Source organism: Paroedura picta, chromosome 10, assembly GCF_049243985.1.
Source record: "Paroedura picta isolate Pp20150507F chromosome 10, Ppicta_v3.0, whole genome shotgun sequence".
Classification (NCBI taxonomy): Eukaryota; Metazoa; Chordata; class Lepidosauria; order Squamata; family Gekkonidae; genus Paroedura; species Paroedura picta.
Window position 1 is genome coordinate 35,032,646 of NC_135378.1, and position 17,609 is coordinate 35,050,254.

Sequence of the window (17,609 nt, forward strand, 5' to 3'; positions counted from 1 at the left end):
AATTTTTAAGAACAATTAATTTTGGACTTCAATTTGGAATAAATCTTTTTTGCTGATTTGTGTAGCCAGTAATATGTATATATGGAAAATGTTAATGGTCCAGTTAAAACCTGCCTATAACCATCGGGAATTGTTCTCCTTCTACTGATTGCTGGTTCTTTAGAGTAGCGATCCCCAACCTGTGGGCCGCGGACCACATGTGGTCCTTCGACTAATTGGAGGTGGGCCCCGAAGGACGCCTCCCCCCCCCCCCAAGTCCCTTTACTTCATCCCACCCAGCCCTTTACAACACATTTCATTGTTGTGGCGTACCTGTATCTTATTTTGAAGGGATGTTTAAACATTACCATAGTGATCAGAGAGTGCCAGTGGTTGAGAGTAGAGGAGTAAACTACCCCCACCACCGGGCCTCAGTAAAAGGCGTTGAGTGGTCCCCGGCATTGAGTGGTCCCCGGTGATAAAAAGGTTGGGGACCACTGCTTTAGAGGAAGAATATAAAAGGCTTTGCTCCCCCCAAAAAACGTTTTAAATGATTAGAAGACTATGGATTGTGAACCAATTTTCTGAAATGTAATTTTACAGTATAACTACTGTATGAATTAATGCATATTGGAATAGTCCTCAACTGCATATATAATCTTCAGTATCTTTAAGGATGTTAATTACCATTGATTTATTTTTACAGAAGTGCTACTTTTGTCAGATGTTTCTTTTCAAAATGGCACTGCCTTAAATCAAAGGCATAGTCATATTTTGATTTATTTTGATGTGCATATTTCCATCTCTACAAGTTCCCATGGAACTTAGAAGATGACAGACTTGATACTGCCTACTGCGTTTGGAATGCTATCTTCTCCCACAATGGTCACATTCTGTTCTCCTGCCTCCCTGGCTTCCTAACAGTGAAACAGACCTCTCTGGATTGTAGGTGAATGTCCCACATTCTTTCTTCCAAGTTCCTTTTTACTAAGTTAGTGAAGTGGATTTTCAGCCCCTGCATAAGTAAAAGTGCTTATTTATCCCCCATTTCCCCCCATTCATTTGAGATAGTCATGGTTTTCAGAAGCCTGCCCTGGTGAAAATCCTGTTCTCCTATATCCTGACTATAAGGAAGCAACTACATTTGGATTTTCTATTTATGCTATGTAAGCCTATGATTGCTGAACATATTGTAAGAGGAGCATTCAACCACAAAATAGCACCCCACCAAAGCCAGAAATCTATTATATACTTTACCTAAAAACTATACCACAAGGTATAATTTATTTTCAATCTAGGTATCAGTTCTAGCTTAACATTTCCATCTAAACATAGTTTCTGATCCACTTTTTTGAAATTTACTCCACAAACACTACAGCAATTCTATCACTGCCTAGTTCTTTTTGTCTCTACCTAACACTGAGAGAGAGAAAAATCAAGAATTACAATTATTTAACAGGCTATATGGGTACAAGAAAGATTTAGATAAAGAACTACATGGCTCAGCTCACCAATATCTTTAGCATTGAAACACTACATCACTTGACTGGCAGGATTGCATTCTGTCCACAATCAGATGTGACACACCAGTTTGGGCATTAAATTTGGCCACAGATGTATTATTGTGCCCTCCAGCTGGAGGGTTGTCATGGCACACAGGGGAGGGAGCCTGATCTCCACAGTTGTCCAGCTGCTCCATACCCAGGGTCCATTGGTGCCCCAGGACCCCATCATTCACAGCTAGGAGAGCAGGTCCCTTGCCATCTGGATTCCATTACCAGAAAAGAGACCTGTATGGGGTCCAATGGGCACTCACCTCAACTGGCTACTCCAGTCACCTGGCTGTGAGCCCCTGCCCTCCCAGACCGGTAGGCTACACCAATTCCCAGCCAGCCTCTTATTGAGACCCCCAACCTTAGGGAGCCCAGTGCACAAACTGGGTTCCCTGCCAACAGGCTCCTCCAGGTGCCTCATACCACTGCTATGACAATATGTAGACAGCAAATATTTGTAACCTAGACGTAATAATAATAATAAAAAAACACTGGGTGGGTTGGTGGGAGGGAAGCTATTCAGGAGGCAAAGTTGGCAGAGAGGACGGGTTACTTCCACATGGTGCCTTAAATAGGTGCCTGTGAGCCACCTTTCATGCCGGCCACTGAGTGCGCCAAGCCTGGCATGCTCCAGCTAGGCCAAATAACGGCTCCTTCTTTGAGGGGACACCCTCTGTGTCATCAGTTGACGGCCCCACTATTGTTGTGGCCATTCTTTAATGGTGGAACATGATATAATATATAAAGTATATTCTTCAGTTATGGTTGTAAATTGCTTTTTAGGACATACATACTTTGTGAATTGAAGCCTGACTATAGGATAGGTGTTTCATAATAGTTTGCTATCAATAAAGCTGGAGTCAGAAGATTGATTGAGTTTTAAAAGGAAGATGATAGGACTTTTATGAATGTGTCATGATTCGTCTTGGTTGGACTCTGATTTAGGAACAGATTTCTCAGAGGTTGATCTGAGGGTCACTCTGGGTGAGCCCTCTTCAGAAATGACTCCTATGGATTCCATCATGATCTAAACGGAAGCACCTACCCCTTGAGGCTTCATGGCAAATGATGATCCCAGTGTGCCAGACACCAGGGCAGTAATCTCCTTGCCTGGCAGGGCTAGATTCCAAACCACTAGTTCCATGGATTCTACCTTCATTTTGTGGAAGTGGAAGAGATAGCAAGATTGTGAGGAGTTGCTGAGCTATGATGACGCACCAGCCTGACAGTCCATCTCCAGCTACTGAGCCAGATCATTTCTTGGGACCTGCAGGATTAGGACTCAAGACAAGCCACAGATTTAAAGAAAAATCTGAAATCTAAAAAAAAATGAATTTGGGGCTTGCTACCACTTCCCAAAAATAATAGAAACAGCAGTATCTATAGTTTTAAGAAATGAGTGCTCTCAATGGACATATCTAGGCAACCACACAGTATTGCCAGCCTTCCAGTTTTGGGTTATGTCACTAACAGTCAGGGAGAGGGAGCCTTTTTTGGAGCTGCTTTGGTTTGAGGAGGACTTCTTATGGCCAGGTCTGGTAGCAATCATCAAGTGTTACTTGCTACAACATGACTTTCATGACTCACCAGTGCCTAGCTTCTTAATACTGTTCAGTAGCAGTAACAGCATGGAAATCAATGTGGTGTAATGGCAGAGTCTGAGACTAGATCTGTTGACCCAGTTTCAAATTCTCACTCTGTCTTGAAAGCTTACTGGTTGACTTTTAAACATTCTTAGTCTAACCTTCCTGGGGTGATATGAGAATAAAATGGAGGAGAGGAAAATATTATAAGCTTTTTTTTTGGTCTCCATTTTGGAAAAAGGTGGAATATAAGTGAAATAAATGCATAATAAATATAGCAGAAGTTGGGGGGTAGATAAAATGCTGGTTGTTTTGTAGGTAGAAGGAAGCAGGGAAAGATGAGAGTATATGGATTACTAGGAGGAAGGAAAGAAGAAATAGTGTGGGGATGGGGATACAGATGAAAATATCCCCCTCACATATCCTTGCAGGTTCAACACTATGCTTAATGCAGTTCATCTGCTGGAACCATACAAGGAGAGACTGCTGGGGCTGGTGAGGGAAGACTGAAGACACAGTGGCACATAAATGTAGTTGCCTAATGGGAATTACAGAGAGGAGGAAGAAAAGGGAAAGAGGCTATAAGGGCTCTTGGGAAAGGGAAAGAAGAAATACTGAGAGAAGGGAAGTGAGATGCAAGACCTTGTGGGTCCCCCACTTATCAATATGTCTAATTCTCAATGTGGCCAAATCTGTGGATACTTAAATCTGTAGACTGGAACCATGAACAGACCTGAGAACTGATGCTAATATTCCAGTTAATGAAATAAAGTAGGAGGTAACATCTGAGAGACCTCTGCTTGACACCTTGGACAGCAGCTGCCAAATCAGAGCAGCCATTACTGAATCTAATAAACCAAACATCAGATGTAGAATAATGCAGTTTCATTTAGCAATGGAGCCTTTGGTGACCATTTTAATCTGTTGCTGGGCCGTAAGTTGTACAAGTTTGCTACAATGAAATTCCATATTTCTTACACAGTTGTTTCCCTTCATGAGAAAGTCTTCTCAAGGCTGACTCTGTCTTGGTGCAGTAACATAAACCAAGTTTAACCTGGGTTTGGTTTCAGTGACTCCCCAGTAACACACAACATGAAACAAAAAAGGCTTTACTGAAGAGATTCAAGAAAATATTTTAAAACATTGCATATGGTTCAGTAGCAGTCAAATGCATAGAAAATGACAAAGCTAAACTAATTAAATAAGTATGCAATTCCTACTGCAGAGATGCTGGTTCTTATAGTTAAAGATATGTGTATCTTCAGGCAGCAATGGGTGGGGTATGTTGAGGAAAGCAAGAAAATGCCTTCTGACCTTTCCAAACCAATCACAGTGCTGTCTCCATGGTATGCTCTGGACAGAGGCATACTCCCCTCTCCCTTACCAGATTAACAGCTGAGCATGGTCAGCTAATTAACAGGCCAGGGAGATGGCCTTGGCTAATAACCATCAATCTTGGGCTGGCTGATGACTCAGACAAGTCATACTAAAAAGTGATGACTTCCCTCTAAGAGGGGCTCTCTCTTGACAAGCCTAGTATATCTTTTTGATGGAATTTTGTATACCTCCAAATGGTAGCAGCTGTAGTTGTCTGATATTGCACATTTTAACAAGGTTAATATTTAGATGGTGTCCTGAAGTATACATAGTTTATTTCTCGGTAACCAGTTAAATTGCAGATGTAGTTCTTCCTGGCTGATATAGCTGTAACTTCTGTATCCATGAAACCCAATTAACGAAAGCTTAAAGAAGGAATAGATTTTTCTTCCCACATAGTATTTATATCTCCTCAGCCTCCATCCATTCATGGACAAAATAAAAAATCTATTCAAAATTATTGAGTGTATTTCGACTGTTTCAGAGTCTAATTAACTGGAATTAAACATAGTTAAAGGTCTTCCATTTTCAGGGTAGTATTATTAGGTCCATGTTGTACAATGCTTATTCTTAGTATTAAAAAAAACTAAGAAAAACATTAACTTTGATTTTCTCTCTTATATCTAATCTCCCGAAAAGGTCCTAGGGGTTTGCTTGGGGGAAGGTGTGAAATGCAGGAGCATGAGAATTCCCCAAACTGATATAAAAATATATTGCAAAAGACTAAACCACATTGACATATTGCTTTGGATGTAGAAGCAATTCTAAATAACAGGCTTGAAAATACTTTCTGCCGGGATATATAGCCTAGTAGATAGGATTGCGGTTTCCTGCCCTGATGGGCTCCTAGAGCTACACAGCAAGATGATACTGTCATTTTCAGGTTTGCTGCAGAGATGATGCTGGATAATTGGCATGATGCCTATTTGTACGTCTCCTGAAGTTCCTCTGGTGGGACAGGAAACAGAAAGTAGAAGAGAGGAGATTTGTCCCAAACCTATTATTTTTACTGAGTAATAAAGCAGTAATTAAAACCCATTGGGCATCAGATACCTGTGTCGGCATAATCTATCCAAACTTCTATTCCCTAAGTGTTCTATATGTCATGATCCAGAAAACCTGAATAGGCCTTTGAGAGGCAGCATATCAATGATTGAAATAAGCATAACAAAAATGCTCCCTCAGCTGGGTTGTTTGTATAGTGAGGACACTGGGCCATACTTGTTCAGCGTGAGACATGCCAATTGAAAATGTTGTTTTTGTCCTCTCTGAAGAAACAATATATGGGATGTCACTCGTAATGGCTCTTTCCTCTGATGTAAGAGGTTCTGATGTAAGAGTGTGCCCAGAGGAAAGAGCCACTATTTCCAGAATGGATTCATCCCATTGCAGCAGGATTAAAATGGTGGGCTTTATACCTGTAATAATATCATCACAGGGGCTTTCAAGCAATATTTCTAACCCCACATTTGGACTCAAAAATATTCCACAGTACAAACATATCTGCACCATTGAGTTGGATCATCTCACTAAAAATGCTCTTAGAGTTTTAGAGATTTAGATTTGCAGTAACTCCAACCCCATCCTCTCTGTGTGAATGTAAGTTGCTGTTAAGTCACAGCTGACTTATGGTAACCCTACAGAAGTTTCAAAGCAAGAACTATTCAGAAGTGGTTTGCCATTGCTTTCCTCTGCATAGTGACTCTGCTTAGCTTCTAAATTTGACAAGATTAGGCTAGCCTGGGGCAGCCAATTTGGTATCTGTACTGTTGCACACACATCACTTCCCTGAGCACTAGGAATATGTAGATTCAGAACTTCGTTCTCTTGGGTGAGATAGCACTCAAGATTTATTGCATTTTAGAAATATTTGTTTTATTTACATATGTTCTTCCAAACCTCGTAACCTCCCGACTGGCCTGTGTCAGGGTTTATGTCTTTGAACAAAATTATTTCTCAGTTAATGGGTTTTAATTATGAGCGGCTGAGATCTCTTTGTGAAGGCATGCTGAATATTACTGTTGACTTGAAAAACATCTAGAAATCAGGAGCAGGTTCCAGATATACAATTGCAGGGATATTGTGTGATGAAATTACCTTTTAAAGCAGTTAAATTGATGAAGTCACCTCCTCATGGACACTTGGAAGTCAGCTCACAATTCTCTCTATTTAGTCTTTATGTAAAAGAATGTTCTGCAAACAAATGAAAAAATATGATGCTGTTTAAAAATAAGCACATGAATTATTAGACTTTGAAAGTGGTAGTGCCAGTCACTAATGTAAAATAATACCTTAGCTGAAATAGCTTGTAAAAAGTTATGGACAGGGCAGAATTCGTTAATAATAGTAGGAAAATACAGTGGGTATTCTTCCATTTTTTCTGTCATTCAGATATTTTCATTCTGTCGTGTAAGGAATAGATTTCTATGAACAGTGACAGGCTTTTCTTTTCAATGATGGGCTCAGGGTGGGTCACAATATTTGTATACATTCAAAACATAATCAAATACAGTAGGCTCCCCACCACCACAATTTAACTGGTGAGTTCATTATGTCTGATAGTACCAAGTCTCCTATACAGGGGTTGTCACACATAGCATGTAGAAGAGAAGAGGGTGCCCTACAATATTTTTTGATGGCCTAGCCTCAACCTTATGTATGGTGGAAAGGTGCTATTTTACAGACCCTGTAGAACTGTGATGGTTCCATTAGGGCCCAAATCTCATTCCACCAGGTAGGAGTCAGGACAGAAAAGGCCCTGGCTGTGGTTGAAGCCAGCCAGATCAACCTAAAGTAGCCTGCAGCCAGTGAAGGGGAACTCACCACCCCCTTAGGCAGCCTATTTCACTGCTGAACTACTCTGTGAATTTTTCCTCCCTGATTTCTAGCTGGTACCATTCTACACTTAGTTTAAACCCATCACTATGGGTTCAATACTCTGCCATCAATCCTTGTCCTCTTTTAAGTAACAACCTTTCAAATACTTAAAGAAAGCAATCATGTCCCCTCAGTTTCCTCTTCTCCAGGTTTAACATACCCAAGACTTTGCCTTTCATCATAGGCTTTGTCCTGAGACTCCAGATCATCCATGTTGCTCTCCTCTGCACCTTCTAAATTTTATCCATGTCATATTTGAAGTGAGGCTTCCAGAACTACACACAGTACTGCAGGTGTGGTCTGACCAATGCATTATACAGTGGTACTATGACATCTTGTAGTATTGATGTGTTGCCTCTGTTGATATACCCCAAGACTACATTTGTTTTTTTACCACGCATCACAATATCTGCTCATATTTAGCTTGCAGTCAACAAGTACCCCAAGATGTCGTTCACATATACTGCTACCCAGAAGGATATCTTAACATTACACTGTTAATGTGTTAAGGCTGGTCTCATTTAATTGATTTTCAATTTTTTTTTCAGCAAGATCTACAAAATCAGTTTTTTTACCCTCTCAGACTCTCATAATCAGTTCTATTTGCTCTTAGTGATATTTCACAGAGCCAAATCTCATTGCTGATAAAGTGCAGTAGTAGCATCATATCCACTGTATGTTCTGGATGCTCACTTGTGTGACTGGACTTGGAAGTGCTGGTCTCTGAGTTTATTTTATAATTTTTTACTATCACCATATTGCAAAATCTATAAAAACTTGCAATGCCACTTGTGACATGATTTCTGATTGGCTAAAAGCACCGATGTGACTCATCCAGGAAAAAGAAGCAACAAGGAAGTATTTGGTACTGAAGCAGCAGACAGGGAAAAGTATGGCACTAAGTAGGATAAAAGGAAGATAAATACCTTGCATTGTTTTTTCTAGCCCAAATTCATGGCAAAATTAAAACATGGGGGGCATTCAACACCACCCTCTTACCTATAAATACACACAGAAGAACTGAACAATCTTCTGTTCTATTTATGTGATGCCAGTTCTATTTTTAAACCTTGGCTTGCAATGTTCACCTTTCAGTCTGATTCATAAGCTTGTGAGTACATTTAAATATTCAGCTGCTTAAGCCTGCGGTATGTTCCCAACTCAAGTGGCTGCTTCATAAATTACCAATAACAAATCTAAAATGTCCAAAGGGGGGGGGGAGCAGCGAATCTTTGGAAGAAAGATTTTATTTTGTTGAGCTTGAAAACACTAGCTCTTGAGTTGGATATATTTTATGGCCGTGAAACACCTTATCTGGAAGTTTATATCACATTCTGGAGAGAGATTTTTCATTTTTGTCAGGAGAACTGGATGCAGATGAGAAAGCAAAAGAAATGTGTGGGAAGAAAAGTTGAACTAGGATGTGAGAGTAGCCAAGACAAAAATAAATTAATCTTAGAAGTACAGTATATGAAAATCTACCATCTTTCCTTTTTTGTGTTTTCTTAACAGATAGAACATCGGCTGATTCCATAGTTACTCGTCAAATTTCAAGCACATTCTCTTACGAGTACTATATCCGAGAGTGGGCATTGATCAGGTGAGCTGGGGTTTTTTAAATAGGGAACTTTGGTAGATTTTTTATTCATTTACAGAACAACTCAGTTCCAGATCCAGAAATGAGTTTCAAAGCCAAAGCAAGGGGCTAAGTAATGGAGCCCCTCTCTGTATTCTGAAAATTAGGTGGCAATCTGAAGTAGTGAGTTGTGCTTTTGGTTGTAAGGGATAACCTAAAAGAAAGAAACATAAAAGAACGAGAATCTCCTAAAATTTCTTCACTCTTTGGTGTGAGTCTCTTCATTCCTCAAGGAGCCCAAAGTCTTCCTTTCTGTCTGTGTCTAGATCAGTCCAGTAGGGTTTCTAAGGCTGACTATGGAAAAAAACCAGTAATTTGCATCTGCATCCCTTCAGCTTTTCTATTCCTCCATTCTAGTACATTCTTTCTCTCTTAGCAACAACAGATGGAAACAAATTGTTGATACTGGAAGACCATCCTCTTGGAGCTGTCTGTGAACCCCATTGATCTAAACCAGCCTTTCTCAACTTTTTTACCATTGAGAAACCCCTAAACATTCCTCAGACTTTGAGAAGTGGTGCAATGTGCAGAATATCATTGGGATGCATATCTGTGCACACACCCACCCAGGACTCTTCCCCTTCTCATTCCCTCCAGAATCATCATTGGCTATTTTTTTTGGGGGGGGGGGCAGGGGCAGATCAACACAACCATATATGGTTGTGTTCAACAAATGTTCAAAAAATTATATATAAAAAGTTAACTCTCACCCATTCAGGAAACCCATCCAGGGCTTTCAAGGACCCCAGGGTTTCACAAAACCCTGGTTGAGAAAGCCTGGTCTAAACATTTGAAGTAGACTACATGTACTTGAAAGTCATGGGCCATTATTGTTGCAGTTGTTTTTCTTTTTCTCCATCCTACTGAGGGCTCTATATGCTACATCCAAGTTTGGGTATGAGACTGGTGATGTTCTACCACAAACTGCATTTTTAACCCATACTGGAAGCCAATTTCATTTTATTCTATATTATTCTATATTATTATTGTTATTATTATTATTAAATTTCTAGCCCACCTTCCCCTGAAGGCTCTAGATGAGTTACAACATTCTTATATATTTATACTTTAAAATATATTTATTTATTTTCTCTATGGATCTCGCAGCTTCCATTGTTCTCCTTACCTCCATTTTATACTCTACTGCATGAAGTAGGTTCAGCTGAGAGTTTGTGATTGTGTCACCAGCATGTTTCTACAACAGTATGGGAATTCAAACCTGGGTCTCCCAGCTCCTAAATTCAAATATTATCAGACCAACTGCCCTCAGATTGCCTCCCCTCTCAAATAATAACTGAGTTGGTTTCAGGCCCAGTTATCCCCAGTCCAATAGTGTATCAACTGGACCAGAATTTACTGTATATTTTGGGTCTGTGTGGTATTGTTTCTATATACTGAATGAATACACAAGGAACAGGTATGAAATAAACAAGGATCTTATTGAATGATCTGTGAGGCCTTATTTTATAAACCCAGTTAAATACTATTCTCAAGAGCAAGGAATCATCTCACTGGCAGCCATATAGCAGGTGTGGTTCACCTGATGCTTCCCCACACCTCCCTCCTACACTCATCTTGTCATAACAATAAATAAGTAGATTATTTGAGTGAACTCCCTGTTGTGATAAGGAAATACAGGTCACCTTGTTCAGGCTGTATTTTTAAAAGATCTTGTATATTCAAGTGATCCTGGAAGTGAGTAGGTTAACAGGGGTTGGATGAGAAGCTGCTAAAATATGTTATAAATCAAGGATCAGCCTCTGTTATAAATCAAGGATAAATCAAGGGTAATCTACTAAATTAGAAGCAACAGCTTCTAATCTGGTGAGCTGGTTTTGATTCCCTGCTCTTCCACATGCAGCCAGCTGAGTGACTTTGGGCTCGTCACAGCCCCGATAGTGCTGTTCTGACCAAGAAGTCCTGTCAGAAGCTCTCTCTGCCTCATCTACCTCACAGGGTGTCTGTTGGGGGGAGAGGAAGGGAAGCTAACTGGAATCTGCTTTGAAACTCCTTTGGGAAGAGAAAAGCAGGGTAAAAAAAACAACTTCTTTAAGGCAGGCAAGAAAGAATAGAACAAACAGACTCTCAGACTGATGATACTGTTTGCTGCCTTTTTAACAGTGATTTTTAAAGGAATTCTTCCTTGATTCAAACTTTGAAAACTATGAGGCTGTAGCAAACATTTGTCTATCACGAGGCATTGCTAAGCCTCTCAACCAACCTGGTATGCCTGAAGTTCTCTTTCTCCCCCATCAACTTCTTTTGTCTTTGTCTCCCACCCCTTCCATCCCCATTCCTTTGCATCCTGCCCTGGCTTAGGAGTTAAAACATACTTTACAGTAGAACAGAAAACCTCTGTTCATATATTATGAATAGAAGGGGGGGTGTTAAGTTAAATTAGACACAAGGCCCAAGAGAGAAATATTGAGAGGCACAAGCTATGCAAACTGCATAGATGATATAGAGAACCCTTAGGGGCTATACAAAGAGAACAGGGGAGTTTTCAGAATCTTTAATAAACAGAAGGGTAGGACATTTTTGGCAGGAACCTTTTGGCTGAAAAGAGGTGAGGAAAGCAGCCCTTTCTTCTTTCACACAATTATGAATGCTTACATAGAAAGAAATATAGAGGCATAAATGACTAAATGAAATGAAATTAAATCCATTACTTAATAATCCTGTCCTTTTTCCTTTAATGTTCCTACCTAATTAAAAGTTATTGCTTTTTTCACAGTAACAGAAAGCCAATGGATTTGATACGTTATAATATTAATTTTGGATCAGGGTCAAGGAAAGGGCTCAGATGGAATTTTTTGCCTGGGGGGCCCACGGTGGCTCTTGGCAACCTTGTTTAGGTTAAAAAGTCCTTTCTCGTCTGAGCAAGAGATAAGGCCAGCGGATCAATATGGTTCAACTGGGGGAAGAGCAACAGCCATATGGCTCCTTGAGTTTTAACTGGATCTCAAAATGAGGACATGGCTGTAAAAAATATACAAATATGTGTGCACAGAAAGCTTCATATAGAGAGACCCCCCCAAAAAAAAAATTGGTCAAAACCACCTTTCCTAAAGTATCATATAAGTATCATATTCCTAAGTGGCTCTTAACTTCTCAAGTTCAATGCCTTTCCATCTGCCCCTGGAAAGAATGGCAAGAGTGTGATGTCACAGCAGCATGATTTTTTTTTTAAAGCTTCATTTAAGGCACTCTCTAAGTGGCCATTAGCAATTTCTCCAACTGTACAAAAAGACTGCACTGTTATAAGATGTACTTTTCGGGTGTTTTGTGGTTTTCTAGGCAGATAGCAGATAGCAATGTTAAACGAATCACAAAAGTTAAGAGCAAAAACACATGCATTTTTTAAAGACATCTATATGACAAAAAGAAAGAACAAGAAGATTACACTAATCCCAACCTTTCTTTGCTGGTGTTGGGGCAGTCCTAAATCTGATTCAGAACTCGGCTTGATGTGTACCTGATGGTAGTGGGCCTTGATCCTGAGTCCCACAGCTGTATTTCACCTTTTTGAACTGGTGGTCATGTCAGCCAGGGGTCTTGGTAGCAGTACCCCAGTGGAGAAGTTTCCCAAGTTCCTGCTGGTGGAATACTCTGTCTGGCTCAAACTGGTGGCAAGCTAACATAAGTGGCAAGCTAACATCCTTGAAAACAGGATGAGCAGATACTTAGCAGATCTATCCCACCCATCCCAGGCCTCTAAATTCCTTACCTGTCCCTGCATCTCTCCCAATATTCTAATTTGAACCAACCTAAATCAGCAGCCAAAATGTGATTAGTCCACCATGTCTGAAGACGTCTTTTGTGAAATAATACCTCTACTGGGTCTTTCTCCACTGGCACAGAAAAGCAGTTCTCCGAGTAACTCAGTTAACTGTAAAATAAAACAAAAGTCCTGTAGCGACTCAGTAACTAACAACATTTATTTTAATATAAGCTTTCATGAATCATGGCTCACTTATTCAGATATGACAAGAGAAATCATACTGGGAATTCTTCTTATGGGGAAAATTATGGGGAAGAGGAGAGTTATGCAGAGAATTACAGTTTGGTGTGAATTTTAACACTGCTATCTGCCTAGAAAACCACCAAACACCTGAAAAGCACATCTTAATGGAACCCCTGAGCTATGATATAGTTAGATTTATTATTTTTCAAAGTCTGACTTCATGGCTCAAAATAAATTGAAAGGAAGCTAAGTCAAAATGTTGAGGAAGTTTTGGCACAAGTTACTGCTCAAGGCTGTATCTTGATATCATTGAAAGGGTAAACAGAACAATATAAAAATAGAAAAGTAATGTGTTTTCTCCCTTAAATAAATAACATTGCCCATCTTAAAAGCAGAGGTAAGCAGTTTGCACTACAGAGGCTTCTGTATGTACAACATCTTATGGAGTATGTCCTTCACCAAAGTTACAGGGCCTATCTTGCTCCTCTCTGTGGTATTGAACACCATCCAGATATGATCTGCCAATAAACAAATTAGACATTTTTTTTCCTGCTGTGCTCTCCAGAAACGGAATCCAAGGCTCACTTGATTCCTCAGGAAGAGCTTGAGTGTACCTTCCAGATAGCATATATGAATATGCTGTTGTTATATTGCCCAATGTATATGTCACTTCAAGGGTGAAAAGAGCCCTCATTCCAATTAAACAGGGTGTCTAAGAAGAAGAAGAGATTCTTGCTTAATCACTTTAGTAGCCTTCATGTTGGGATTCCTATTGGAAAGAGGATCCAAAATATCTTACATTCTGGCAATTTGTACTCCAGCAAGGCAGGAATCAGACTCCTAGAAGTTTAAAATATACTTATTATTTTCTAAGTTTATATTCTGCCTTTATCCTGAATCAGCATCCAAAGCAGCTCAGATCATTCTTCTTTCTTTTATTCTATCCTTATAACAATTCTGTGAGTTAGGCTAGGCTGAGAGTGGATGGTAAATCCAAGTTCTCCCAGAAAGCTTCCATGGAAGACTGGGGATCTGAACATGGGTCTCTTAGTATTTTACTGAAAACATATATTGACCACCTTTCAACCTTACAGAACTCAAGATGCAAATAAAACAGCAAATAAAACAATGCAAATAAAACAGCAAATATTTTTAAAACATAAAATTATTACAATTTAAGATCTCAGAAGTACCAATAAATAAAAAACATTAGTTTAATTAATTAATTAATTAATTAATTAATTCCATCTGATTGTTTTTACCTAATCAGTATACAATACTGGCTCAATCTGGTTGACTGCTGAAGCAGGCATCATACTATAAGAGATGGATCTGGAAGCTCAATCTAGAAAAGGTTTAAGCTTGTTGAATTCATAGCTGACTCATGAGTAGAAATTCAACTTGTTTTGGATGGGTATACCCTTAAAGAGCAGGTTTGTAGCTTGTGGTTATTATTAGATCTGCACTCAGCTCAATACAACTGTAAATAACTCTCCATTGACAGTTACATGCAATGATACCATATTTAGGGATAGGCATGAACTGGTTTATGAATGAAAGTTCATGACAAATTGTGGCTGGTTTCTGATTTGTGAAGTGAAATTTGTGGCAGATCAACAGGCAAAAAACTTTCCATGAACTTTTAAACTGTTCTTGGGTATCCATGTCAGTTCATGAATGGATACATTTCTAGATGGAATGCCTCTGCTCAATCAAAATATTTACCATGAAACATCAAAACAATGCAGGGCAGGGACTTCAAAACAAGGGTGCAGAATTATCTAGCCTTGGACTGTTTTCTCCCCCACCCCCGTTTCTTGGGTTTCTATGAGTTTCTACCAAAAGAATTGCCCATTTGTCAATTTCAAACTAGTATTGTCACTTTCAAAGGATCCCTCCCCCCCCTTTGCCTGTGTTATTTTGGGTTCCTTGCCCATTTACTTGGACAGAACTTGCAACCCCCCAACTTGGAGTATGATTCTGTGCTAGACATCAGACTTGTTGAGTTGATATTGCCATGATGACACTGGATTCTGCTAGGAAATGTATACCTTGCAGTGGTTTGGCTGAGCTTGCAAAAATGTCCCCCACTTTCGTTTCTACTGCTGAGATTCTCTGGCTTGACCTTAGCGGTCTTTTGCTTAAGGGTGACCCCATCTAACCTTCATTATTTCCTATGATGAGAAGAAGAAAAAAAAGACTATCTGATCTGTTTATAAATTCCCGTAATGAAAAATAATGGAAGTAGGACTCTTTGAATACCCCTAGAATTGAACATCCTGGCCCAGTCTTCTTGCAACTTGGGGGCTGTTTTGAGGAGAGTATCCTGCAGCCTTGCTGCAAATTTGGTGCCTCTACCTCAAACTCCTACACCCCCCCCCCCCAGAGCCCGGAAAAGACAAAAGAGCAACTCCCCCTTCTCTTTCTCTTTAAATGCAAGATCTGCCCTACAGCCACATTTAGTGCAGATGAATTGCATTTTATATATAATAGACTCATCAGATAGCAGACTTTTCAAAGGCTTATTTAACCTGTCACAGCGCATCAATTATGCATACTTTTAAATATTAAAAATAGTGGCTTATTACACCTAATTTATTACTTTAGCTGTCTTAAATGTTCTTTAAAAATAGTAGCAGACATCATTCAAAACTTTGGTTTGGTCAGAGAACCAAAATTCTTTTTTGTGTACCTTCTGAGAATAGTATTACATACACTGTGAGTCCCTCCCCCACAAAAAAAATTTAGCTAGCCACAAACCATTTTGTATACATTTTTTTCTTATACTTGATACCTTTACAGTTTTTTCCCCCCTGAAACAAGATTCCCTTTTATGTGTGATATATAGATCACACACATACACACATATACAGGCTGTCTTTGCTTGTCCCCTGCAGATATGGTGATTTCTGGACTGAAGATCTTTTTAAATACTGGGAACAGGTTTCTCTGATTATTCTTGTAAAACATTTTTAAAATACTGAAATTGAGCGAGATGGGAAATTTAGTTCTATTTTCAGAGTGACTCTTTAAAACATTTTCCCTTAAGTCCTATCTGTCTTGTAGTGAGGCAGCCATAATTGATAGATTTTACATTCCAACCACATTTGGCAGCTTATAAAACCTCAAGTTAGTATTCCAACCCATACAACTACAACCATGCCATGCTTGTTACACTGTGGCAGGGGTTGTGTGCTGCATCATGGCTAATGGTGAGCCAGACCTCTCTTTTCCAGTTGCATACAGATAGGCAAGAGGGTTGATGAAGAAGGTGTGGAGCATGAGAGATCACATCCAGTTTGAATCTAATGTTAATCTAAATGTAATGCCCAGCATTTAAGAAACATCCCACATAGCATTTCACATGGCTATTGACATTATGTAAATCTGGCCTTCAGCTTCTATATAGTGTCTCAATGTGGGTACCTGCCCAGCCCACACATCTCTGGAATCCACACACCATACTGCAATATCCTGGATGAGATTATGGCCTGGTAGAATGCTGCACACAGTAATGTCTCTCTCCTCCCTCCCTGTCTGACATCTGGGCCCTCGCTCACAATGAGGAAGAGCTCTGTCCTCTATAGTTGGACAAAGGGAGGGGGGGTTAGAATTCTGTATCGCCATCTTTTAATGCTTAGTGTTAATGTTAATTTTAATGGGGTCATTCTGGTTTTACTGTGAACCACCGCGAGTCCAAATGGAATGCAGCGTCATATAAATACAAAAATAAATAAATAAACAAACACACAAATATATAAACTGAGCCTCAGTTTTATTGACTTATTCACACTAATAGCCATTCAATGATATGGCCAGCCACTGTTATGAATAGAATCTATGAATGATATTGTTTGGTGAGAGATCATAATACTATAAAAATAGCTTTCATATATTATGCTTTTGGGATTCACTTATGTTGTACATACTAAAAAGGCAATGATTTAAAACAGGGGTAGTCAACCTGTGGTCCTCCAGATGTCCATGGACTACAATTCCCATGAGCCCCTGCCAGAAAACGCTGGCAGGGGCTCATGGGAATTGTAGTCCACGGACATCTGGAGGACCACAGGTTGACTACCCCTGCTTTAAAATGTTGTTGACACAGGTTCATGTCATAGGAACTCTTAATATTCAGGGATTTATGTCTTATATGAAAGAGGTCTCCCATTGATGATGCTGAAATGGTTTACAATGTATCCCTCTTCTCCTGGAGTAAGTGACTTGTTTGAAAGGTGGACTGCATCACATTATACCCTACCAAGGTCCCTGCCCTCCTTAAGAGCCAGCTTGGTGTAATGGCTAAGAGCGGTAGCTTCTAATCTGGCAAGGTGGGTTTGATTCCCCACTTTTCCACATGCAGCCAGCTGGGTGACCTTGGGTTTGTCACAGTCCTGTCAGAGTTATTCTCACAGAGCAGTTTCTCTCAGAGCTCTCTCAGCCCCAACTACCTCACAGGGTGTCTGAGGTGAGGAGAGGAAAAGGAAGGTGACTGCAAGCCTCTTTGAGACTCCTGGTAGAGAAAAGTGGCATATAACAACTAACTCTTCTTCTTCAACCTTGCTCGCCCAGGCTCCACTCTCAGTCTCCTTAACGCTGGGTATTTCCATATCTGGAAATGGATTTTTAAAAAAACAATA

The 17,609-nt window shown here is 39.8% G+C and overlaps 1 protein-coding gene across 19 annotated transcripts in view; it reads left to right on the forward strand.

The window, feature by feature from the left end:
* Positions 1-17,609, forward strand: part of LOC143819938 (uncharacterized) — a 226,884-nt gene that overhangs the window by 18,307 nt on the left and 190,968 nt on the right. For all 19 annotated transcript variants that reach the window (XR_013225172.1, XR_013225171.1, XR_013225173.1 and 16 more), the window contains exon 2: positions 8,882-8,969. Coding sequence is in view for 1 of the 19 variants with exons in the window: in XM_077302133.1 (XP_077158248.1) it covers positions 8,882-8,969 (88 nt within the window). In the remaining 18 variants the exon portion in view is untranslated. The remainder of the gene's footprint in view (positions 1-8,881; positions 8,970-17,609) is intronic.